Raw genomic sequence first — 25,597 nt, forward strand, 5'->3', positions numbered from 1 at the left:
TATTCTAAATAATTGTCACACTATTTAACCTTACAAATAAGATTTCAAGACTTGAACACTATCGAAGAAAGTCAATTGATCAAGCAAAGCTTTCTCTTTGGCGTACTTGACAATTGGGTTTTTGATGTCACCTCTAACAGCGAATCCATGTGTAACACCACTGAATAAATCAACCTGATATCTGACGCCTTCTAATTTAGCCAATTCATCTTCGGTTTGATGTCTCAATTCAGCTGGGAAAATTGAATCAGTTTCTGCAGCAGAAATAATAAGCGGACGTTTGATTTGTTTGACTTCTTCAATTGAGACGAATGATGGATGTGCAACTGCTCCAGCATCCAAAAATCCGGATGAAGATAAATTCTGAATAACGTATTTTGCACCGTAACAATAACCAATACTACCCAAGAATGTTGGTTTCAATTCTTCTTTGACTTTTTTCAAGAAACCGTTAACAATTGGAGCGGTGATTTCAGGTGTATGTCTAGGCAACCAAGCTTGCAACTCGTCAAACGAAACAACCGGTTCACCCTTTAAAATATCAGGAATCAAAACTTTATAACCTTCCTTAGAAATAGCATCAGCAACTAATAAAACATTGTTGTATTTGTGGCCATAAATGTCAGTTAAGATAACTACAACTTTGGAAGACTCTCCGACAGTATAAGTATCTAAACCAAAGATTTCTTTGTGGGCTCCCAATGGGGTACCTTCGTGGAAATTGGTTTGAGTGCAGCAAGCACCTGGTGGATTGGAAGCCATTGTTAATTGTATGAAAGTATACTGGGAACTTAAATAAAAAAAGAAAAGTTAGATAATAAATCAATATTTTTTTTTTTTTTTTTCGTTCATCGGTTTTATATGACATTTGCTGTGTCAGCTCAGCACTGGTACTATTGTGGCGCCTCGGATTTAGAGTCAAACGGGAGGTTTTTATCCGTCAAACATGCGCACTAGTAATCCCCGTCTACTAGTTCTCGGCGATAAATTGTGGGGTGGACAAAGAAAATGGTGGGGGTACCAATTAATAAAACCATTAGTTCTTTCATTTGAATACTAAAGTTGATTAATCGCCCCAAAATTTGCCACATAAACATTTCTACTTGAGATAAAGAATATCATAATGAAATTGTGAATTTAACAACTAGCAAATATTATATAAAAAAAGACGACAACAAAAGCGATTGTATGAAGCTAACAAATCACATCTTAAGCAACAATAAATTAAAGGACATTTCCTCGATTGACATCAGCAGCAGCCTTAGCCTGTTGAACCAACGCCTTTGGTGCATCTAAGGGACTAAACATAAGCTCAATTAATCTGATTTTATTATTTACACCAAAATCTTTACTCCGGAATAAATCATCAGCCTCACCAACTGTGCTGATTTTAACAGATTGATTATCCTTAGCATTAAACAACAGCAAAATCTGTAAGTGATTCCAAGGTTGAATATTATTGTACTTGGCGTTTAATCCATGAATTAATTTTTCAATTGTGTAGCCACAATTGTTCACAACAAAAATGTAAGGATTAACCCCATTTTTTATCATGGTTGATATTTCTTGCATTGTCAACTGTAAGGAACCATCACCAACAAATAAAATGACTCTCTTCTTAGGATCAACTTCCTTGGCAGCTACACTAGCACCAAGTGTTGCACCAACAGAGTACCCAATTGAGCCCCATAAGATCTGTGAAATCCCCACCACATTGTTTGGAAATCTTGCTTCGAGAATCCCATGAGCAGCTGTTCCGCTTTCAGTGATAATGATATCCTCTTCTTTAAACCAGGAGCTAACTCGTGTCCAAAACCAAGCCTGGGTCAAGGGAGCAGACACCTCAGTAGGCGTGTTTACCAATTTGACACGTGGAACAGATTTAGGAACGTAATTAATGAGCACGGATGATATCTTCTTGTTTAATGCTTGCATGAGCTCTTTCATTTTAATTCCAGGATATATTGCCAGTCTGATTTTAGCATGGTCGGAATGGAATTCAACAACATTTTTGGTGCCGATAGAATACGAAAATGAACCAGTGTTAAAATCTGATAATAATGCACCACAGGACAAGATCAAATCAGAATTTTCGACACCTTCTTTGACTTCTGGCTTAGATAAAGAGCCAATGTAGACTCCACCATATCTAGAAGCAACAGAAGTACCAGAACTCAAATCAGCTGCCAAGTTTTTAAAAGCAGACGCATCTGCTAGATCTTCACCTCCAATACCGCCTTCATCAATCATACCTTTACCCATAGGGGTAACATAAACTGGAAACTGAGTTACTTCGACCAATTGCTTAACTTCTTTTTTACAATCGTGTCTGGAAGCACAGGCGTCTACCAAAACAATTGGGTTACTAGCTTTGCTAACCATACCCAAAATTCTATCAATGACTTCATTTTGTGATTGAACATTGTTAGGCTCTAAAGATAAATCAATAGACTTATCTAACATAGCTTGTGGCACCTTCATGTCTACCATATTGGAAGGAACAGCAATGTAAACGGGGCGTTGCATAGTATACGCAGTTCTTAAACAACGGTCAATTTCATTGCAAGCAGTTGCAAGGTCATCCAAAAAGGCAGTTGTTTCGCATATATTCATGGACATTTTGTGGAATACAGTAAAGTCACCATTTCCTAAAGTATGGTGCAACAACATCTGTTTCTTTTGTGCTTCATTTGAAGGGACACCCACAATATGAACAATACCCACATGCTCAGCATATGAGCCAGCTACCCCATTTAAAGCAGAAAGTTCTCTATAGTAGTGTTAGTAGATAAGTTGGTCTTCATTTTTTCGTAATGCTAATACTAGAAAAGAGAATGGACTTACCCTACTCCAAACGTCGTCACTAAAGCACCAATCTTGCCTCTGTTCACTCTTGAATAACCATCTGCTGAATATGCTGCATTCAACTCGTTACAATTACCAGCCCATATAAACGAACCTCCCCCATGTTCATTTTCAGTTTCGTAAATTTTATCCAAAAGTGATAAGTTAAAATCTCCTGGAACACCAAAAACTGTATGAACATTCAACTGGTACAATCGTTCAAAAATATATCTACCTAATGATATTTCTCCCATTGTATGAGTTAAGCTTGTCTGTAGCTGTTTAAGTAAAAATATAAATTAAACAAAAAAGAAAATTAAAATAGCAAGGGATTCTGTAAAGCTCTTATAAATAATAGACACATTTTTTTTTTATTTGGTTGCAATAAAAATTCCAAAGGATATATTGTTGCTACATATCCCTATTTTTCCTACTATTGATCTTTTGCGTAAACACACATGAATGCGTCTAGATTTACAAGCAGCTTTAATTCTTCCAAAAGTTGAATTCTGTTGTGGGTGTTGAATTGTTGTCATTCCGTTGCAGATTACACCAGCATACATAGTTAAAGTCCTATTGCTCTAGTCAATGTATAAACTGTTAGTAGTAGTCCGCCTTTCAACTCCATTCTCGTCCACTTGATCTTCTCTTTCTTCTTTTTCATCATCACTTATACTTATCTCCTGAGCAGTTCCAGATTTATTATAGCCAGGTATCCATTTATAGGACATGCTAACTGATGGCAATAACCCTTTCCCATAATTACAAATAGAAATAATTTCCAACACTATTGTTGCAACCAATAATACTAAAGTAATTATACCAAATGTCAACAATGATTTTCGTCCCATAAAATATTCACCGGGCCTAATTGCCAAATCATAAGCAGATGTGTATTTGGTGTACAATCTTATCAATTTAAAAAGAACATAAGCAATACCACACAAAAATAAAATAATTGCAAATATGGATCCATAAATGAACTCTCTGGTTGCTGAAATATCACTTACAAAAAGTAAAATTATTGTTAATGGAATAACAATCACCGTTAAAATAAATTCCACAGATTTTCTATCTTTTACCATTATAACCAAAAATTGGATTGTGAACCCAGCAAAGAAGAAAAAATCAAACATCAATATAGAACGATGTATTTGGAAATATGTGTAAATTCTTTTAAGTTCCAAACTGGCTCCAATTTTCTTAAAAGTGAACCAACTAACATATCGTCTCAACCCAAAATACAACAAAATAGATTGAAGCACCAAGGCTGCAGCAAGAACACATATCGTAGCAATATTCATAGCGTACGTTGCTGTTTTCCATTTGCCAATTAGTACTGTTGAAATCTTGTCACTAACTTCATTGTATTGTATACCGGTGTATATCAACATACAACAGTAAAATCCCATTAGAAATACCAATAGCAATAAGTTACGGGAATAGAGTGCTATCAATGTTATCAAAACTTGAAATACTCCTGCAAATATAAAAAGTGCAAAGTAAATCGAGTTCTCCGTATACTTCCCCTTCGCAAACTTGTCATGGTGGATATTTATCACTGCAAACATATAGGCTTCAAATAAAACAATAAGAATTGCTGATAATAAGGATATACCAAAGAATAATCTGGCAAAAATATTAAATTGTCTTTGGTCATCTTTTTTATTTGAATTTTTGTGTATGCTTTGGGATTCGATATTGAATATGCCTATATTGTCCAAACTAGAAGAAACAGTACTAGCACTACTGCTAGAATTATCTAGTGTTGGTTGGCCAATGTTAGCTGTTGCATTAAGTCTATTCAGTTGGGAGTTCTGCGAATCAATAAATGAATTGTTTTCGTTTTCACGATAGTAGTGCAGTTGTGAATTCATATTAGATTGATAATATGACATGGAAATTTAGTCAATATTTAGGGGGTAAATGATTTGTATTATACTCTTATTTGATTTGGTTTCAATAAGTCTAATTTAAGATAAACAAAAAAAAAAATTTTGAAAGAAAGTATATCATGAATATATAATGATGATGGGGCTTTGGGCACCCCCTTTTTTGTCGTTTGTTACTATTAATAATAATAATCGTGAGACGAGAAACCCAGCCTTGCATGTTGTCAGATATTTCCTCTCTGGGGTACCTGGACCAGAACGAAACGAAAAAAAAAAAAAAAAAGAAATAAGAAATTGTCAAACATAAAATACACAATGAGTTACGAACAGTTTATTAAGATCTGACCCTTTCCTACCAATTTCTAATTAAGGGGATGAAAGTCGAGCACCTTAAAATGAAAAACTCAAAATTCTCAAGTTGATAGTTTTAAGACGGCTAGACTTACATTTTATGTATTCTTATAAGCCTACGTAGTCTTCCAATTTCTCTTCAAGCACACCTTCTGTTTGCTCTTCCAAATCAACCCAATAAACATTATGAAAGTAATCTGGATTTTCAAGAGTTTTCTGCTTGAAATTTTCCACTTCGCTCTCTAACACTAATACCGCTATTGCGTCGTATCCACCGGCACCCGGAACCACACCACCAACACAGCCATTAATCTCCTGACAACGATCCAATAATTCAGTTTGAACAGCTGGTTCGATTGGGACCTCTGATTTCTGTGTTAATGTTTGTAACCCTTTTCTAATCTTGTTCATGGCAACCGTCAACGGTTCAACAAAATGGTCTAGGTCCTTAATATATGCCTCTGGGTTTGAATTGTGTTTTTCACACATTTCTCTCAATTCTTTCATAAACTGCAAATTAGCAGCATTAAGTTGGTCATAAACAACAGAACTTTCTTCTGGTTTCTCCTTTTTCCATTGGAGGACCCGCGATACCAATTTAGGCGTTTCTGAGCCACCCTTAACATCGCCCATTAATAACTTGATACCATATGGTAATGTACATCTTTCGTGTTTGAATTCCCAGTTACTTTCAATCAATTTTTTCAACTCGGTGGGGAATTTTTCAGGATCGCTTTCTAGAACTTGAAACACTTCATTTATCAATGCCGGCTGAAACCTTCTATATATAATCAGACCATAAATAGCAGTTGCGACATCAAATCCAGATCCTATCTTTTTTTGGGCATAACAATGTGCAATCTGGGCAACATTGTGCAAAATATCTTTATGCTCATTGACAACATTAGGAATAAAATGGGATAACAAACTTGTGGCAACAACTGAAACTAATCCAGCCGATGAGCCCAACCCAGTCTTTTCCACTTCATTAATGACACGAGAATGGTAAAGAAATGTATTTTTCTCATTCAAAGAAGTTTTAGCTTTAGTGTCTTCTTGTGAATGATATCCAGGATCTGAGTAAATGACAATTTCAAGATCAAATGGTTCAATTGGTTGAATGTAAGCCAAAACAATAAATATAGTTGCTTCTAAAAATGGATTCAACCGAGATTGCACTTCTTTGGGTTTCTCCGTATTTGATGATATGTGATATTCCCATTCTCCATTTGCAAATTGAGGTGAAGAAATCTTGATTCTTGATTCTTCTTGCAAACTGGGTGTTTTTGGCGTAATAACTGCATGCATTCTCGATGACAATGCTGTCACATAGGCATCATAAATTGGTTCAAGAACCAAATAACCACCTGCGAGAAATGCTTTACCAGGTGCACTGAATGCTTTTGACATTGTTCAATTGATGGTCAGAGGAAATGAAATATTTAGATCTGTATGAGTTCCTTTTTTGGAATCAACTGTTGTCTTTTTTCTGCTTGCCTAATTTTTTTGTTTTTTTCATACCAAACAACCCATTTATCATTTTTTTTTTTGTCCTTTTCCAGCTTCTGTTATCATTAAAGGACCCAGTCAACAAACAAGTCACATATATAGCTATGGCATGCACGGAAACGGAATTGAAGAATTATCAAGAATGCAAGACAATTGGTATAATTGGTCTTGGTGATATGGGTTACTTATACGCCAAACGTTTTAGTGACGCTGGGTGGAAAGTTGTTGGGTGTGATAGGGAAGACTTGTATGAAACCACCAAAACAAAGTTTTCCAATGAAAAATTTGAAATATTGAAGAATGGGCATTTTGTATCGAGAATTTCAGATTATATTATCTACAGTGTTGAGGCAGAAAATATTGAAAAGATTGTGTCAATCTACGGTCCTTCCACCAAATTTGGGGCTATAGTGGGCGGACAAACTTCATGTAAGGCACCAGAGATAGCTGCATTTGAAAAGCATTTACCAGAAGATAATGAAATCATTTCCCTTCATTCGTTACATGGTCCCAAAGTGAATACTACGGGACAACCACTAGTGTTGATAAAGCATCGTGCCTCTGACAGATCTTTTGAGTTTGTAGAAGCTTTGGTTTCGTGCTTGAATTCTAAACAAGTGTATTTGACAGCTAAGGAACATGATAGAATCACTGCAGATACACAGGCGGTGACACATGCAGCTTTCTTGTCCATGGGAGTGGCATGGAAACTGGTGAATCAATATCCATGGGAAACGCCAAGATGGATTGGGGGTATTGAAAACGCAAAGATAAATATCTCATTAAGAATATTTTCAAATAAATGGCATGTTTATGCTGGGTTAGCAATAACCAACCCTTCCGCACATGATCAAGTATTGCAGTATTCCAAGTCAACCACGGAACTATTTACTTTAATGATACAAGGGAAAAAGAAAGAGTTAACAGAGAGATTAACAAAAGCCAAACAATTTGTGTTCAAATATATTACCAACCACCATGATTTGCTATTGGACGATAATATCTTGCAAAAGTTTTCCTTGAGCAAGACTCCACCAGAGGGGAAACAACCAAATTCACATTTGTCGCTATTGGCTATTGTCGATAGTTGGTATAATTTAGGTATCATCCCATATGACCATATCATTTGCTCGACCCCATTATTCAGAATTTTCTTAGGGGTCACTGAGTACGTGTTTTGTACTCCTGGGTATTTAGAAGAAAGTATAGACGTGGCAATTAATGATTCTTCGTTTAGACAGGATGATTTACATTTCACTATTGCAGCACAAACCTGGTCAAATATCATCAGCTTTGGAAACTTTGAATTGTACAAACGTGAATTTGAAGATACCCAGAATTTTTTCCAGCCTATGTTTCAAGAAGCAAATGCTATTGGGAATGAAATGATTAAAACCATATTAGAAAGAGTGAAAGAACGAGAATGCTAAAAAAAAAAGAAAAGAAATAAAGAAAACTATGCATATATCAATATATAGAAATAATTACATTCATATGCATTATTGTAACTTTTGGTGTTTTGTTTTTATTCTTATTACATTTCAATTCTCAATCTATATATCTTCGTAAATACTATCTGCGATTACAACTGCTCATCTTTAATCACATCCATTAACCAGTCTAACCCTTCTGTTAACCCTTCGCCTTTGATGGCACTTGATGCAACAATACTCCAACTTCTGTCTTTCAAATCAGTTAGGCTTAAAGCTTGACTCACTTCCGCAGCAGTCATTGCTCCTGGTTGATCTTGTTTGTTTGCAAAAACTAATAATGCACTATCCTGTAACTCCTCTTCCTTCAACATTTGATGTAATTCCTTGCAGGCAGTGTCGATACGATCTTTATCGGTCGAATCAACAACAAAGATAACTGCTGATGTGTTGCTGTAATAACATCTCCAGTAAGGTCTAATGGAAGTTTGACCACCCAAATCCCATATATTTAACGTAATGTTTTTGTATTTTAATGTCTCCACATTGAACCCAATAGTAGGCTTGGTAGTGACCACTTCTCCCATTTGCAAACGATATAATATTGTTGTTTTACCAGCACCATCTAGACCCAATATAAGAATCCTTATTTCCTTATTAGTGCCCCAGAGTTTTGAAAAAATATTACCGAAACTCAAAGCTTGACCCATTGTAACTGTATTCTGTACAAAACGTTGTTTATATAATACTGTTTAGGTATGTCTTTAGGATGTGGTTGTTTTTGTTATTGGCAAATTAAAACTTTGAAAAATCAATAATCAATGCCAATCTTTGTTCAAGAAATCTATTCTTTTATTTAGGTATATCTATACTGTTTTAATTTTAAATTTTGGGTAATAAAACAGGTGCTGGATATAATTGGCAGATTGGAAGAAATGAATGATTTGTCCATAAAAGTTTTCCTATTTATTTTTATTGTTTTATTTTTTTTTTTTTTCTCTTAGACTTGTCGCCGCCTATTTTTTCCCTTGTCATTCAAAGATTCGGCTGCCACGATATTTGAGGCAATCACGAAAAAAAATATCCGACGTTCTGCGGAGGAACGCATGCAAATCATTATGCCAATACAAAATATTCCTGAAGTCAATAAATATATTCTACTTTATATACATAACTAAAAGCTAAATTGTGCTTATGGGTTTTGAGCAACAAAGTCAACACCTTTCTTGATGTTCTTGATCAAAGTGTCTTTAGCTTCTTTGACTTGAGCTTCTTCGTAATCAGAAATTTCACCGATTGGGTGCACAGTCTTGACACCATCGACACCCAAGGTGACTTTAGTAGAGAAGAAATCAACACCTTCGTCTTTGAACAATGGTGAGTCAACAAAAGTACATTCAATGACATCCTTTTCACCAGCCAAACCGTCCAAAACGGCACCAGCAAATCTGGCACCAGCTTGAGCCATGGACAAAGTAGCAGAACCAGCACCATCTTTAGCTTGGACAACTTCATCACCACCGAATTGAATTCTGTGGACCAAAGCATCTCTGGTTTCACCGGACAAGTCCTTGTGTTTGGTTTGAGACAACAATGGAACAATGGTAACACCGGAGTGACCACCAACAACTGGAACGTTTTCGTTAACTGGGTTGGTACCGGCAACTTCAGAAACAAATCTGGCAGCTCTCAAGACATCCAAGGTGGTGACACCAAACAATTTGTTTGGGTTGTAGTTACCTTTTGATTTGAAAACTTCAGCAACAATTGGAACAGTAGAGTTGACTGGGTTAGAAATAATACAAACGGCGGCATTTGGAGCGTAATCAGCAGCAGCCTTGGCCAAGTCTCTGACAATTGAGGCATTGGTGTTGAATAAATCGTCTCTGGTCATACCTGGTTTTCTTGGAACACCAGCTGGGATGACAATAACATCGGAGCCAGTCAAGGCTTCTTCGATTTGATCTGGGTTGTAACCTTTGACGGTGGAGTTAGTTGGGACGTGGGAAACATCAGCAGCAACACCTGGAGCACCTCTGATATCGTAAAGAGCCAAATCGGTAACTTTGTGGTTCAATTTCAATAATAAAGATAATGGTTGACCAATACCACCACCAGCACCTAAAACGGCAACTTTGTAGGCGTTGGAAGCAGAAGAAGAAAATGATCTAGAAGCAACTTTTGAAAACATTTTTCTAGGAATAGATGCAATTATCAATTGAGTAAATGAAATCAATTACAAGAAAAGGGGGAAAGGAAAAAAAAGATGAAAGGAAAAAAAAAAAAAAAAATTATGAAGGTGAAATAAGTCAATTTTTATAAAATTGAAAATTTCGTTGTTGAACAAACTGAATCACAGTCTCACGGAAGACAAGGAGAGGGAGGGAGGAAAGAAGGAAGCAAGGGAGTATGTGTGTGGATATGTAAAAAAAATTTTACTCCAGATTTCGTTTTCCGCGGTATGGACCCATTGGCCAATCAAATTGCTCATTTCAACCTACATGCGAGTGTCTGATTTAATTTAGTCGCGCACTAACCGAGCGCTGCTACCAAATAGTTGGTCTTGATTAGCTATTTCCCATTCATTAAGTTCGGATCCAATTTCAACCTTTATATTAAAGAAGTTTTCCGGGGAAAACAAAGATCTTTTCTAAAATTATGTAATATGTGATGTAAGATATTTTTGTTTTCTGTAGGGGTACCTTTGCTTTCAACAAGAAGGAACATGTTTACAGCGTAGTCGAAGAAAGAATCCTAGTTTTTGTTAATCACAGATTCTAAAATTGCAGCCGAGAACCAAATGACAAACTCTTACCTAGTTGGATCGTGGTTTCTTCTGGTTAGATTGGTGATTCGGAGATGTATGCAACCCAAGTTCTGAGTTTATTCATTCGGCGTAAGGGAATCTAGCAATGCGACAAAACTACTACTGTAAACAAAAAAAAAATACTAACAAACACCAGAGCCCATCTGTCAAAACTCCATGTTGAACAATCAAAACAAATATGCCTGAACTACAACAACCAGATAAGCACTCGATGGATATTCCTCACGTGGCGGCTATTGATCTTCCGCTAAATGTCCAAAATGTAACTAAAGCGGTTGATATGTTGGGTGGAGAAGAATTAATACGGGCATCAATAAGAGAATCGCATCCATTGGAATTGAGATTAAGAAAAGATCCATTCCATCATCCAATACAAGCCCTGAGTAATAATTCAGAAAGAATACTAGTGAAGATTAAAATTCCCAAAAAAAGCTTGCCTAAAAATAGTGAATCACTTTCCATTCAACAATTACTTGAACTTAATAGCCAAGATAAACTGACACCTAGAGAACGGATTCAACCTGTTGCAATCATAGACAAAACATATCTGTTTAAAGCAATGGCAGACTTCCAAGTTTCCACAAGGAATAATTCCTTTGTACAGGATTTCAACAGAGTGATGATTAATCATAACAGTATAAATGATATCAAAGATTACATTGATGAGCATCATGGCTGGCAGGGGTATGCCAATCTATCTAAAAAGTATTTCCAAAATAATGATCATCAATTGATTCCACCACCAATATTATCTTCGATTAGATTTCCGTTTGATTACAAATATCAACAAAACCCTGGTACGTCGACAGTTAGAGATATCCATGGTGAAGTAAAAGTGATTTCAAATCAGAATCGTCAAAAATTACACACATTATTAATAGATTATAATACCCCGACCCCGCAAGGACCGTTGGAGGAGATTAAAAAAAATTGGGACAAGTTGTCTAACGAAAATTTATCTGTTAACAGTACAGATTTTTTACTACTCCAGTGTATCAGGAAATTACAAGCCCTCTTTGAAATCAAACCTATTTGGAATAGAAAGCAACTATACAGCATACTTCCTGAAGATATGAAGAAATTTTTAAAGCATGCATTACCATATGTGACTTATACTTACAAAAGTGGTCCATGGCGTTTTTGCAACATTAAATATGGGCTCGACGTTGTACATGACCCATCTTATTGGAGATCTCAAACTGAATATTTTCGAGTTCTTGGGTTCAGAAAGGGAACAAGCACGGATGAGTCAAAGATGATAGTTCCACCTTCTTTGCAAGGGTCTTCAGAAGTGGTTGAAATACCAGAGAGTTTATTGTTTAATGGGGTTTCGTTACCTTCAGTGGCTACTTTCCAAATAGGAGATATTATGGATGCAGATATAATTAGTATACTTGAAGACCACCAGAATAGTATGGATGAGGATTTTTTAAGAAATGTATGTGATCCTCAAGATGGTTGGATCAATCGACAAACAATGGAGGTGATAAGACGCGTGATGAGGTACAAATTGAAACAACTAGTAAATGAAGAAAGCATTGACCAAAGTAAAATACATAAGATTATCAATACCAACTATACTGAGGATAAAGACGATGAAGAAGAGGTTAATGATATACATGGGGACAGGAATGGACCTGATGAATTAGACGAAGACGAGGACGAAGAGGAAGAAGAAGAAGATAATGCATTATATTAATGTGACTGGGAAAACACTGTAAAGTATATATGATGACATTTGTAGTTTAATGTTATTTGTAATACTACTTCTTTATAGTTACTGCATGTTAATGCTCTATATAATTATATGCTGGTACTTTAGCAAGATTTCCCGTTCAACTGAGCTGACCAAACTTGTGGTCTATTCATAAAGTTGTTTGTGGCTAAACTAGGAAGGAGACGAAGATGTTGCGGGAAGTGACAGACACGTATAATCAAATACGCAACTAGAAAGAGAAGAAAAATAACAGCACACCTGACCAAGTTGAAAAAAAAAAAAAAAAAAAAATACAAAAAAACAACGAATCCAAATAAAAGCTGAGTTTTTAAGCATATCTGCAATTAGCACAACTACATAACAAAGAATCAAGCTATATCAATGACAAAAGCCACTGAAACAGGATTAACAATTTTTGCCTTATCAGCTATATATTTTGCTCTCGTTACTGGTGTTATCCCAATTCCAGCTAAAATACACGACGAAATATTGCCATACTTGCCATGGTGGGGATTAGTTACATTTGGATCATATGCCTTGTCAACATTAGGTTGGGGAATTGTTACATTCAAAGACAAAGAACATAAATACAATGAATTAAAAATACAAATCGATGAAGCTAAAGATTTCTACAAAACAAAAGGTATTGATTTGGATTAAATGTCAATGTGAATGAAAAAGTCATTACCTACTTGAATAAAATAAGAATATATATAAATAAATAAATAAATATTGGAAGTCTAGTTTTTATGTTGGTCTAACCATATACATGTATACATATCTAGCTTGATGCCAAGGTTTTCTTTTGTTTCAACTTCTTTTCAACTTCAGCAAATACTCTAATTGAAACAGGGACAGACCCCCAACTGTCGTCATCATCATCCTTTCCTGGTTGTCCTTCTGTGCCCTGCTTGATTTCCTTATCCAGTTTGTTGGCCAATGACACTGGGTAATTTTCTCTTTTCAAATATTTTAATGGAGCATTAAAGTTCTCTGGCCAACGACCTCCTTGAGACACTAAACGTTCAGCTGCTTGTTTCCGCTTTAAGTCCCAATCTTTCAAATCTTCGTCAAATAGTTCCCATACACAGTTAATACACCCACTCATACAACAGTTGTCCGGTTCTGGTGGTCTTGCAGGTACAGTAATCCCAGCAATAACTCGAGATTCTCCACGATCTATACGACTTGATGCCTTTCTATCTTCTCCTTTGATTCTACCCCCAAACACCTTGGCTATTCTTTCTTCTGCAGATAAGTTATCTAAAGTGTAATTCCCAACAAATGTTGTCTTTGTGTGAGCTTTTAGTTTAGCCAAGTCCTTTGTAGACATTAAGCTTGCTTCTATTGGATGCTGTGGGTGTGAAGGTGTACGCAATACCAAATCGTAAAATGCATATTTTCTACGAGTAGTGTCGGATGTTTTCTTAGCTGGTGTTGGTCTTGACTTTGCCAACGTTGCTAGTTGCCTTCGAATGATCATTATAAAGAAGATAAAATACAAACTATCAAAAGAAGTTCTTATTTGTTTACAGATCTCTTCTCTTTTTGTTTGCCTTTTTTTTTTCCCCATTCTTTCTCATTTTTCTTTCCCCCAGTTTGGCCTCAAATTGTGTTTGGCCCGGCGAATCAAAATTTATCTCCAGGTTCCCATTAATCTTATTTGAGAGTTATATATCGTACGTGCCAGTTTTACCCAATTGTAAGCTATAATCTATATGATTTAACTTTGATCATTTCAGTTGAATTAAGGCACTAGCTGCTAATAACTTTTCTAGATAGACTCTTGTAAATTGATTTAAGGTGCGACCATATACATGTAAATATTATAATTCTAAATACCCCATACATTGTATTTTATAGGAGAGTCATTACAGAAGATGGCAACAAATTGACATCTCCCGGGAAATTGAGGTTCAAAAAGTACTATTATATTTTAGCTGGGTCATGACAACCATTACAAAATCATTTTTCAGAATGGAGTAACTAATCTATAAAATCTGTTTATATGCTCTAGGTATGTGGATCTAAAGTTTTAATAAAATAACTGCTCTGACTTACCAATATCTAGAAGAAGTCTTTTTGGTGTTTAAAGTATATGTCTACAAGCAAGCACCTTGTAAATTCAGTTTGTTTGTACTAGATTATAGTGTAATCATCACAGTAGTTTGTCGTTTTGAACGTAGAAACTGTGTGTAATAACTTATTTACCTGTAATGGTCATTCCCATTTTCTCAATGCCTTCAAAATTTTGCATCTCTTGTTATCTTAATCATGACTTTAGTATTGTTTCTTTTTTTTATAATTTTCATCTATTTATTTGGTGTAAAATTTTGATAAGGTGTATGTAAGAAAAGAAATTTTGCGACATCAGAACTGAAATTCCTATCTAGTTTCTCATAAAACAGACCATTTCAAAAGGCGGATGAAATTTTAAACTACAAATTCAATCATATTATAAGGTTCAGAAAACTAAAGTATTTTCAGACCTAAAAAAGATTACTTGATTTGAGGCTGATAAATACTTTGAAATTTAGCCATTACTGGCTGGTGTTGAAGTGGAATAAACATTGGAACTGTTTTCTTTCAAAAACAAAAGATTCAATAATGTAACAATAAAGTTTAATAAACAAAATATTGCAACCTCGAAATATATTCAAAAAAAAAAAAATGAAAAGTACTATTTTTAAACTAAAAATATGCTTCCTCGTTCCGGGAAATAAAAGGTCGAGCTTATTTAGTTGCTATTATCTTTGCAAATAAGTTTTCGCTGTATCGATATTGAAATACTAACAGCAATCCACTGACAGGTGAAAGCCGAAGGTTATATTGGAATTTCACATAGGAGTTCAATGAACATTATTAAGTCCTTGTGATTTTAAACCTGGGCCTTCAGATTCTTGTTTAATTTTTTTCTTATTACACCACGGATCAGTGGTTATTATTATCTTGTTGCAATAGAAAACATTTATTCAGTTTGATAACCAGACTTTGCAACTTTTTTTTCAATTTTATGCTCTTCATCCAATATGGATTTGTTTAGAATTTTGGGTGACTATTCTCATTCTCTATTCAGGTTATTTCATCAATATCGTGGTAACCTACGATTAGGGAATACTATTCTTCATTTGATTTAGAGTTTTCAATTATTAAAATCTTGAACTTTGGTTATCTTTTTCTACTTTTTGGATTATCTTTGTTATAATGAACAATATGAATGGACTCGAAAACAAATAAACTTACGTTTTAAGGTTGCCTTTATAATTAACTAACTTTCGCACGGCTTATTTTTTTTTTTTTTTTTGCCATTGTAGTTTATCACCAATTTGATTGTAGTCCGTTTTCGATACCTTAGCCTTACTAGTATTATTGAAAATAAGCTATTTCAGCTTAAATTACAGTTGGACAAAACTATTTGTCATTTGATACCGTATTTTTTTTCCAAGTATGACACAAAAACCTTAGAATAGAGGTTTCATAAAAAATTGTCTTAGTACAGTATTTTTTTTGGGTAATGTGCAGGCTTATCGCAACCAGCACCTTAATTTTGCAACCACGTGGGGTGGCCTTACAACAAGGAAAGCACTCAGCGTGGTTTCGGAACAAGGATTCTTCGATGAACAGAAAAGTTAAACTCACACTAATAGTTCATCTGTTTTGTGTTTTTAATTATCTCTCCACAATGATTCTGGATCAGATTTTGGATGCTTATAGTTGGAATCCTTATTCATCAGCCTCACTTTTTTTACTATGCTGCAATGAATTGATGAACTAATATCTATAAGTAAATAAACCACTGACATGTCGACCCTACAAGTTGTTCTCAATAGGAATGCTAGAACAATTTTGTTTATATTGTGCATAATATAATCCGAACAACAGCCAACGTGGTTGTTGTTGTTGTCTTTGACAAGAAAAATGCAACGATGATTATACCCTTTTCCTCATTTGATTCCGGTTTAATTAATTGACTGTGTTAATTTTTTTTTTTAGCTCCTTTTACTTTCTATTGCAATCCAAAACCCAAAGTCAATTTAAGATTTTCAATTATTCATCTTATTAGAGAATCAAGATAAGCTTTACATAATTGTGATGAATATGAGTATACATTTACAGTTTTTTTATAAAAAATTTATTTAAGTATAGTGTGACGAAATTCTCTTTACGGCAACTATAGATTCTCAGTAATAATATAACCTTTCTGAATGGCGCCATTCTTCCCACCAAAGCATTTGTTTATCCCAGAAGTTTGGCGTATACTATAGGAAAATAATACTACAAGTAAATAAAAGCGCAAAGAAATAATGAATAATATAGGTAAACAGATTGGATTCAGAATACTGTAATTTATGGAATTTCTTAATCTCCTTTGTTTGCTGTTTTGACCACAAGATTCACCATTAAATTATTTACAGATTATTTAAACAGTATTTGAAACCGCTTTCATATTTTTTACAAATTGTAATATATCACACAATGTTGTTCCAAGTATTAATTCTTTGGTTTTACTTGTCATGACCCCTTGCCCACGTTTCAATACTGTATAATCCACATTAAAACATACATCGACTTTGCATATAATGTTAGATGTCTAAAAAGAATTTCAGACGTTGAAAGGAAAGCTTGGTAATATTATTAGTCACCATCTTTAAACTCATAATTGTTTCTATTTTTTTTTTAATATGTATTTTGATCACTTGATTTTTTACTATTCTAGACTTGATCCCAGTACACCGTATCCTTCAGTTGAGTTTATAATTGTTGGAACTCTCGAGCCATTTACGTTTTTAAAATTATACTTTTTCCTTGCAAGATTGGTCTTTAAACTGTTCTAAGAGTCCTTTTCGAGTAATTCTATCCTTATATGAGTTTAGATAGAGTGAATTAATTAAGTTTTGATATTTAATTTAGTTTAATGTAGTGATTTTTCTTTTTTTTTTTTTCTTGGTTGCAATTTCACTGTTTGGATTTCGGTGTTTTCTTTGTTATAGAAGGGAAGGGGAGGGAGGGAAGGCGTAGAAGATCATACTACCAGATACTACCACTTTGTTTGGTTTGTAATCACGTTGTACGGTTTATAATACCCGTAATACCTTGGCATCTTTCACAACCCTTCTTGTCGCCGCCTGGATCCATCTCTCTAACAACAAATATATTTCCATGATTTTTACTCATAGATACCATTTTTTTATTTTTTTATTGAAATAGCCCATTTATTTAATGGAACTCTCCAGTATTCGTGATACATGAAAGAAACAATGAAAACTGTATCAACAAACTAAATATTAGTTATACAACGTAAATTGCAACCATTATTTGAAATACCACCACCACCACTACTACTAACGCATCCACCTTCGACCTCTGTGACTTAGCGGAGATTCATTTATCCAACATTTCTATTAAGATTTAGAGAATCCAATTGACAAAAGTATTTCTCTTGGGTATTATTTGATTTCAATTGCCAAGAAATGCTGAATTTTACTACAAGTTTATTGGGGCAACTTTGGTGCCGTGCTACGGTCTTAAATGAAACCTGTCGCCTAATGGTGGTAACTTTTACTCACTGTTGCTCCCACCCGCGCCTAAAACTTTGTTGTTTAAGTTTTTTATTTTCTTTTTTTCTTTTATTTTTTATTTATGACAAGAAAAAAAAAAAAAATAATACAATAGAAATAATTTTGCAATTATTTTTCTTGTCCAAAGTGAAAACTTATGCAAATCCTCTTCTTCTTTTTTAATAATTTATAAACAAAAAAATAAAGATCAATTAAGAAACAGAACAAATTGAGATACTCTTGCAAATATCCCATGTGTCTACCGTATTACTGTAAGCTAGTTACATTTCTAAAACTGAAACCGGGAATATAAATATTCTTCATTTACCTTGTATGAATTGGTTCTTGATTTTTTGAATACTTCCTTTTTTTTTGTTTTGCAGTTTTTTTTTTTTTTCAGTATTAGATATCAAATCAGATAAACATTTGTTAATTTTCCCCCCATATCTGTCATTTTAGTAGAGAAATTCCCAAAAAAAAAAACAACAACAAATATAAACAATGGCGTTACATCAATTTGACTATTTGTTTGCAATCGCCATGATCTTTGCGTTCTTGGACGCTTGGAACATTGGTGCCAATGATGTTGCAAACTCGTTCTCATCATCAGTTTCATCAAGATCTTTGAAATATTGGCAAGCTATGATTTTGGCTGCTATCATGGAGTTTTTGGGTGCAGTGTTAGTTGGTTCACGTGTGTCTGATACCATCAGAAATAAAATTGTTGATATTGCTGTCTTTAAGAATGAACCTGCTGTTTTGATGTTGACTATGACCACTGCCTTGATTGGTTCATCAACTTGGTTGACTGTTGCAACCTCTATTGGTATGCCAGTTTCTACTACTCACTCTATTGTTGGTGCTGTTATTGGTGCCGCTATTGCAGCCAAAGGTGGTAATAATATTATTTGGGGTTGGAAAGGTGTTGCTCAAATCATTGCCTCTTGGTTTATTGCCCCTGCTATTGCTGGTGCCTTTGCTTCTATTATTTTCTTAATTTCTAAATTTGGTGTTTTGGAAGTTAAAAACCCAAGAACATCATTAAGAAACGCTATGTTGCTTGTCCCTATGCTTGTGTTTGTTGCATTTTCTATTTTGACTATGCTTATTGTTTGGAAAGGTAGTCCAAAATTGAAGTTGAACACATTGTCCACTGGTACCACCGTAGGTGCTATTTTTGGAACTGGTGGTGTTGCAACTGCTGTTTACTTCTTGTTTGCTTACCCATACTACAGAAGAAAATTGGTACACGAAGACTGGACTTTGCAATGGTACGATATTTTTAGAGGTCCTATTTACTGGTTCAAGTCTACTGACAATATTCCACCAATTCCAGAAGGTCAAACTTTGACTAAAGACTATTACAAGGGAAGAAGATATGACGAAGCTGGAAATTTGGTAGTTCTTGGAACTGACAGAGATGCTTCTGCTGGCGTTGTCGAAGCTGCTCACGATGGTGAAGACTCTAATTCCGATGGTGAAAAAACATCTGCTGTTGTCCAAAACCAACCTTCCTCAGTTGATTCTGAGAAACAACCAGCCCCATCAGCCGCTGGTACTGCTGAATACAAAGGCGAAAACTCAAGATGGCCTAATAAATTCCCTGGGTACCTTAAATTGGCTAAAGAATCACCAAAAAATTGGCCATTAGTGTTTTTCTTGCTTTTAACTCATGGTGTTAGACAAGATATTATTGCCAATCAAGCTGGTTCCAAAGACGTCTTGGCTGGTGACTTGCACAAAATGCACACTGCATCCAAGTATTACGACAACAAAATTGAATACATGTACTCCCTTTTGCAAGCAATCACTGCCTGTACCATGTCTTTTGCTCACGGTGCCAATGATATTGCTAACGCTACTGGTCCTCTTGCTACTGTTTATTTAGTTTGGACTACCAACACCACAGCTTCCAAAGCTGAAGTTCCAGTTTGGGTTTTGTGTTACGCTGCTGGTGCTTTAGTTATTGGGTTATGGACTTATGGTTACCACATCATGGCTAACTTGGGAAATAAATTGATTTTGCAATCACCAGCAAGAGGTTTCTCTATTGAATTGGGTGCTGCTGTCACTACTGTTATGGCTACTCAATTGAAAATTCCAATCTCTACTACCCAATCTGCTGTTGGTGCCACTGTCTTCGTTGGTTTATGTAACAGAGAATGGAAATCCGTCAACTGGAGAATGGTTGCATGGTGTTATTTGGGTTGGATTATTACTTTACCATGTGCTGGTTTAATTGCTGGTCTTCTAAATGCAATAATCTTGTATGCACCATCTAAAGGTGTAAGCTACACTATGACTTAGACGTTGTTTTTGGTTTCCATTTAGCATTTTATACTATTCTTACTATTTCTTTATTATTTCGTTTTCTAATTTCTTAATTAATATTAGCTTCATTGTAATGTGAAATGTTCCATGTAATACTTTGATGGTTTTTTTTTTTGTCTTTTAATATATATATATATATATATATATATATAATGTGATAGAGGTCGTCAAAAGACAATTATAGATTTGGAAAGAAAGGAATATACAAGATATATCAAGAACAAAAGTCCCGTTTATTTATATTTGCTGGATCCAGTGGGTGTCTTAAGTTGCAACCGAGTTGATTATTAATCTTTATTTTTCATTTATCATGATGCCAATTGATTATTTGCTTAGCACTAGGATAATATCAATTGAGATGACTCGATGATAAAGTTGTTGCAATTCTAGGATTCAGAAAATTATCAATTCCTGAAAATGGAGGTTCAACAATAGCTCTTTAATTACGGTTCAGAATCCTCTAATAGTAACCCTGCTTACAAATGAATATCTTTATGACAATTTGTATCAATATTAGATGAAGAACTAGCAGAACTTACTTAGCACATTAATTGTGATATTACCTTTTCCGGTTTACTGGACACATTAATTGATTGCGACGAACAAAAAAAAAAACAAAACTAAACAACACCTACAAAAGACACAACAAGATCAATAGAGCTTGTCTGGTTATTCACATCCTCTACTTCCTCAATTTCATCAATCAACATCTTACATCAATGGACAAATTTGACTCATCGTTAGACTTAATCAGAAGATTGGATCCACGTTCCATAACTACCAATTTATCCAACATCTGTGCATTAATTTCTGAAGACGAGGAATTGGTTGCCGATCTATTATCTTCTGTGGATACCCCATTAACAACTTCAACATGTTTGAAATCAGGTAAAGATTACTTGTGTTGTGACTATAATCGTGATGGTGATAGTTACCGTTCACCATGGACTAATATATATTACCCTGAGTTGTCACTGCAAGATGTGAATGATGCACCTTATCCTTCTTCAATATTACGTGATTTGGAAATCAAAGCTAATGATTCATTCGACATTTATCGAGACTTATACTATGAAGGTGGTATATCAAGTGTTTACTTGTGGGATACTTCTGAAGAAGATGAGGAGGTAGATTCCACAACAGCATTACAAAACGGATTTGCTGGCGTCGTCTTGTTCAAGAAAGAAACCGAAGACAAGTCGGGCAATTGGGATAGTATTCATGTCTTTGAAGTTGTTCCACAATCTAAAAATAGATATTTGTATAAACTCACAACTTCAGTTGTTTTAAACTTGGAAAACAAAAAGCAAGTGGGTGGTAATTTAGGACTTGCTGGCAATTTAACCAGACAATTGGAACAGGAACAATCAATTGAGCTAGATGGTTCCATTAATCCAGAAACTAGTCATTTGATTAATTTGGGTCAATTGGTTGAAAAGCTGGAGTATAACATTAGAAATTTGTTGCAAGAAGTGTATTTTGACAAATTGAAAGATATTATGTTGAAAGATTTAAGATCAATGGGCGATATAAACGATAAAAAGTTAGATGATTTGAAACAAAATGCTATTATTAAAGGATTACAGGGTTTATAAATAAAACAAGGCCTATAAATACATCAACTAATATGTATATATATATATCATCTTCTATAAATTGATAAATCCAATGTTTCAAGATTATCTTCGTCATCACTTGCCACTGGCTCTAGTAGATCGGTATCAGAGTCACCTTCTGACTCATTAGCAACTAATTTGCGAGGCCCTCGAATATCGACTGCTGATCCCGTCTCTAAATTGTACATTGCCGTTGGCTTCGATCGTGTTTCGCTTTCCACCTCATTCAAAGATGACAATACATTGTTTTTGACATCATTAACAAATGACCATATGGATGAGGATACATTTTGCAACATATCATCGGTAGTGGTTCTATTATTCAGATTACTCTTCTTCTGCTCAAAAGCTTTTGACTTTGCTTGCAATGGTGAAGTGATAGATCCAATACTTGATATAGAACCCTCTGAAGACTTTGATTGATGTGATAAACGCTTTCTGTTGTCGCTGTGTAGTTGGCGTTTTTGGTCACGCTCATTTATCAAAGACTTTTCAAATTCATTTTGCAACATGCTGTCAAATTGTTGTATCAAATCTAAAGGTTTAGTTAATCCACTCCAAAGTTTTGATGAAGATTCCTGAGACGTAGAAGCATTAGATATGCTGTTGCTAGGAGAAACATCTAAATGGTCCTCTCGATTATCATGGAATAAAGACGACCGTCTCCTTGTTCTTGTTCTTGCGATTGCCTCATCTCTAGGATTACTATTCTGTCGTGGTCTGTTATTTTGTGATTGATTATTTTTGGTTGCTGTACTTTCCGATGACAATTCCTTGTATAAAGATCTCTGTATAATCTCTCGCAATTTATGCAATTCCTTGTTGTGGTACTTCAACTTGTTATTCAAATTATTGATATTGTCTTTTAGTTCAACAATACACATTTCTTTTAGTGCTAAATATCTTAATTGTTCATCAATGTCCATAGCTATCAATTTGTCCTGAGACGGTAACGGTACGTCATATCTTAGATTTTGATTATCATTCGGGAAGTTAGACTCTGATACCTGGGTCAATGTTGGCAGGGCATAACTGGAAAGCTTTCGCTGATGAGATATCCTTTCGGTAGGAGTCTCACATGTGGCAGAATTCGGTAAAGGAGAAACTGCAAATATGTTCAACCCTTTATTCGTACTAGTGCTATTTCTTAGGGAACTTGATCTCTTGACAGAAGCCTCGGAAGATGAGGTTGCATTCGAAGATAATGAAGAAGAACGTTTGATTTTGAATTCTAATGGCTGATTTAGTGACGAAGTAGTTGATTTTCGTGGTGTTGTTTTTGAATTCCTAGTATCCCTTCTAATACTGGATGTTCTGGTAAGTTCTGGTGAATTAGCTGTCATAATGCTTGTCATGATCTGATAGTATTATGCTAATAGTTAAAAAAATGTAGGAATGGAAACGTAAAATTCACAATAGAAATGGCTAATAAGTATGGAAGTGACAACAAGAATAAAAATAAAAATATGAAAAACCCCAGATTGTTGTTTGATGTAAGTATGCTATAAAAATCTTTTCTCGTATTGATAACTATTTTTTTTTTCCTGTGCCTCCCCCTTTGGTTGCCTGGAACAAAAAGTTTTGGTGATACTGGTTGGTGATGAATATATAAAGAGAAACAATAATGTTTGTTTTTTTTCAAAAGTATTAGAAAGTTCAAAGATGGAAATAAAAAGGAAATGCTAAAAGAAAACTAATGCTCGAATGTAGGTTTATACATATTTAATTCTCTGTTATATGTATTCTTTTTCTTGAAACTGCACACGATAAATCACACATACTGAGAGGGAGTTCATGACTTGTTATTAGGAATTCCACAACACGAAATTTTAATGTGTATTTTTATTCCATTTTCATTCCTTTGACAAGACGCGAAATGCACTCCTCAAAAAAAACGGAAGTTGTCCCCGAAGATAAAACTTGTACTCATCTGGAGACTTGTTATCTTTTCCTTATTCTAAAACTATATTCAAAGCTGGGGGGGGCCAATATTTCTGGATTTGAGGATTTCAAGTACGTTTTGGATTCTTGTGTAAAATTGGTTTTCCTGGATTGAAAAATATCACATGGCCCATTTTATTGTCACGTGATTAATGATAAACACTCCACTATCACGCGATATGCATTTGAAAAGGAAACAGAAAATGAGAATGATGATAATACCTACAAAGATAACCATCCTTTTCAGCATCATCGCAACATGACCGACACTAATGCAGTAATCCAGTCAGTTAGAAAGTTCCTTGCAGATAATCCAGCTATTCCAAAATGGATTAAATGGGGAATTATATTCAAAGTATTGCGTATCAAGAATTCGTTTTATTGGACTAACTTTGTCACATTAAATAAGCCAATCAAGAACTTGTTAATTCAAAATAGCAATACGAAGGACCCGAATATTCATCGTCGCCTTAGCAAGTGTGCCAATGCCATTTCTTGCGTATTTCTATACTGTGCAACAGTTAATAGTAAGTTGATTCCCAAGGATTATTTATTGATTTATTTGCTCATTAATTATGTGGGAAAGTTAAACCCTCCATCCAATACAAAAATATTGGTGTCACCGAAATATTCACAATATTTGAAAACCAGCAATTACCAACCGTGGTTGAACCAATTGTATGAAAAGAAACATTTTTTTATATTCCCCGCCATAGTGGCACAAATATTAAGTAACTATTTGACTCCTACCAAATACAAGTTAAATCAACGATACTTATCCAGTCTGTTAAAGAAATATATTTTGAATCCTATTTGGATAAATTATAAACTAGGTATAAATTATAATAGGGTTAATTGGATAAGTCTATTCCGAACTTATTGTTTTCAAAATGTTGTGTTGATGTCTGCAATGGGGTTATATTTTTTCAAGAGTAAATTGTTGGATAGGCTTTACGAGATCAAACATAATAAGGATGAAAAGAAAGACTATAATACAATTATTCAAGACTATTTTGCATATGTTACCCATAAATCCAATTCATTTATAAATTTAATATTCGGAGTTAATCTAATTTCCATTTTATTGATCTCGTTAACATCTCCAGTGTTTAGAGCTTTGACCCCCAAAACCACAACCAATATGAATTGGATCCAGCTGCTTTATGTGAATCATTTGAAATTGTTTTTCAAAAGCTACACTAAAATAATAGGCTTCGCTGCTGGCTTGATTACTTTATGTTTGAATTCGATCAATCTTATTCCTAGTTGGGGTTATTCGGGACACGAATCTATTCGAGAAATTAAGCCTGCAGTTTTCAATTCTATCAACTTGTACCTTTTTAGATTGATTTTATTATCCAAGTGGAGAATTATCAAGTTTAAGCACCCATTGTTCACTAAAGTTACTAGAGGTAATTGGAATAAATTGGAAACAGTGTTGATGAGTTTTGCAATTTGGAAAATTATGAATTTGAATGATTTCTTGAACTCTACAGCAAAAGCTAATATCGAATATGAGCGCAAAGAATTGTTAGCAAATCCAATGGTCAAGTTGGTAAATTACATAATGTAAAACAATGT

General features: G+C 34.6%; 14 protein-coding genes across 14 annotated transcripts; 6 read left to right on the plus strand and 8 right to left on the minus strand. All coding sequences in view use genetic code 12, as the record gives it.

The window, feature by feature from the left end:
• Positions 1-30: 30 nt before the first annotated feature.
• On the minus strand, positions 31-762 carry CD36_41730 (dienelactone hydrolase, putative; the record flags this gene model as incomplete). The annotated part of the gene is made up of 1 exon (XM_002419793.1): positions 31-762. The coding sequence occupies one exon, from the start codon at positions 760-762 to the stop codon at positions 31-33; it is 732 nt and encodes a 243-aa protein (XP_002419838.1).
• A 462-nt stretch (positions 763-1,224) lies between these two features.
• On the minus strand, positions 1,225-3,098 carry CD36_41740 (pyruvate decarboxylase isozyme, putative; the record flags this gene model as incomplete). Its single annotated transcript, XM_002419794.1, has 2 exons — positions 1,225-2,769; positions 2,844-3,098. 2 exons carry the CDS (start codon positions 3,096-3,098, stop codon positions 1,225-1,227), a joined length of 1,800 nt encoding a protein of 599 aa, XP_002419839.1.
• A 327-nt stretch (positions 3,099-3,425) lies between these two features.
• CD36_41750 (conserved hypothetical protein) lies at positions 3,426-4,742 on the minus strand (the record flags this gene model as incomplete). Its single annotated transcript, XM_002419795.1, has 1 exon — positions 3,426-4,742. The coding sequence occupies one exon, from the start codon at positions 4,740-4,742 to the stop codon at positions 3,426-3,428; it is 1,317 nt and encodes a 438-aa protein (XP_002419840.1).
• A 453-nt stretch (positions 4,743-5,195) lies between these two features.
• On the minus strand, positions 5,196-6,497 carry CD36_41760 (phosphomevalonate kinase, putative; the record flags this gene model as incomplete). Its single annotated transcript, XM_002419796.1, has 1 exon — positions 5,196-6,497. One exon carries the CDS (start codon positions 6,495-6,497, stop codon positions 5,196-5,198), a length of 1,302 nt encoding a protein of 433 aa, XP_002419841.1.
• A 23-nt stretch (positions 6,498-6,520) lies between these two features.
• CD36_41770 (prephenate dehydrogenase, putative) lies at positions 6,521-8,026 on the plus strand (the record flags this gene model as incomplete). The annotated part of the gene is made up of 1 exon (XM_002419797.1): positions 6,521-8,026. One exon carries the CDS (start codon positions 6,521-6,523, stop codon positions 8,024-8,026), a length of 1,506 nt encoding a protein of 501 aa, XP_002419842.1.
• Positions 8,027-8,178: 152 nt separating this feature from the next.
• On the minus strand, positions 8,179-8,736 carry CD36_41780 (ADP-ribosylation factor-like protein, putative; the record flags this gene model as incomplete). The annotated part of the gene is made up of 1 exon (XM_002419798.1): positions 8,179-8,736. One exon carries the CDS (start codon positions 8,734-8,736, stop codon positions 8,179-8,181), a length of 558 nt encoding a protein of 185 aa, XP_002419843.1.
• A 482-nt stretch (positions 8,737-9,218) lies between these two features.
• Positions 9,219-10,217, minus strand: CD36_41790 (malate dehydrogenase, mitochondrial precursor, putative; the record flags this gene model as incomplete). Its single annotated transcript, XM_002419799.1, has 1 exon — positions 9,219-10,217. One exon carries the CDS (start codon positions 10,215-10,217, stop codon positions 9,219-9,221), a length of 999 nt encoding a protein of 332 aa, XP_002419844.1.
• An 814-nt stretch (positions 10,218-11,031) lies between these two features.
• Positions 11,032-12,552, plus strand: CD36_41800 (TFIIIC subunit, putative; the record flags this gene model as incomplete). The annotated part of the gene is made up of 1 exon (XM_002419800.1): positions 11,032-12,552. The coding sequence occupies one exon, from the start codon at positions 11,032-11,034 to the stop codon at positions 12,550-12,552; it is 1,521 nt and encodes a 506-aa protein (XP_002419845.1).
• Positions 12,553-12,951: 399 nt separating this feature from the next.
• Positions 12,952-13,230, plus strand: CD36_41810 (dolichol-phosphate mannosyltransferase subunit, putative; the record flags this gene model as incomplete). The annotated part of the gene is made up of 1 exon (XM_002419801.1): positions 12,952-13,230. One exon carries the CDS (start codon positions 12,952-12,954, stop codon positions 13,228-13,230), a length of 279 nt encoding a protein of 92 aa, XP_002419846.1.
• A 121-nt stretch (positions 13,231-13,351) lies between these two features.
• On the minus strand, positions 13,352-14,143 carry CD36_41820 (uncharacterized protein; the record flags this gene model as incomplete). The annotated part of the gene is made up of 1 exon (XM_002419802.1): positions 13,352-14,143. One exon carries the CDS (start codon positions 14,141-14,143, stop codon positions 13,352-13,354), a length of 792 nt encoding a protein of 263 aa, XP_002419847.1.
• Positions 14,144-18,629: 4,486 nt separating this feature from the next.
• CD36_41830 (Na+/Pi synporter, putative.) lies at positions 18,630-20,435 on the plus strand (the record flags this gene model as incomplete). Its single annotated transcript, XM_002419803.1, has 1 exon — positions 18,630-20,435. The coding sequence occupies one exon, from the start codon at positions 18,630-18,632 to the stop codon at positions 20,433-20,435; it is 1,806 nt and encodes a 601-aa protein (XP_002419848.1).
• Positions 20,436-21,178: 743 nt separating this feature from the next.
• Positions 21,179-22,054, plus strand: CD36_41840 (F-actin-capping protein subunit beta, putative; the record flags this gene model as incomplete). Its single annotated transcript, XM_002419804.1, has 1 exon — positions 21,179-22,054. One exon carries the CDS (start codon positions 21,179-21,181, stop codon positions 22,052-22,054), a length of 876 nt encoding a protein of 291 aa, XP_002419849.1.
• Positions 22,055-22,101: 47 nt separating this feature from the next.
• CD36_41850 (conserved hypothetical protein) lies at positions 22,102-23,430 on the minus strand (the record flags this gene model as incomplete). The annotated part of the gene is made up of 1 exon (XM_002419805.1): positions 22,102-23,430. The coding sequence occupies one exon, from the start codon at positions 23,428-23,430 to the stop codon at positions 22,102-22,104; it is 1,329 nt and encodes a 442-aa protein (XP_002419850.1).
• Positions 23,431-24,275: 845 nt separating this feature from the next.
• On the plus strand, positions 24,276-25,589 carry CD36_41860 (conserved hypothetical protein; the record flags this gene model as incomplete). Its single annotated transcript, XM_002419806.1, has 1 exon — positions 24,276-25,589. One exon carries the CDS (start codon positions 24,276-24,278, stop codon positions 25,587-25,589), a length of 1,314 nt encoding a protein of 437 aa, XP_002419851.1.
• Positions 25,590-25,597: the final 8 nt, after the last annotated feature.

This window comes from Candida dubliniensis, chromosome 4 (genome assembly GCF_000026945.1).
Source record: "Candida dubliniensis CD36 chromosome 4, complete sequence".
Classification (NCBI taxonomy): Eukaryota; Fungi; Ascomycota; class Pichiomycetes; order Serinales; family Debaryomycetaceae; genus Candida; species Candida dubliniensis.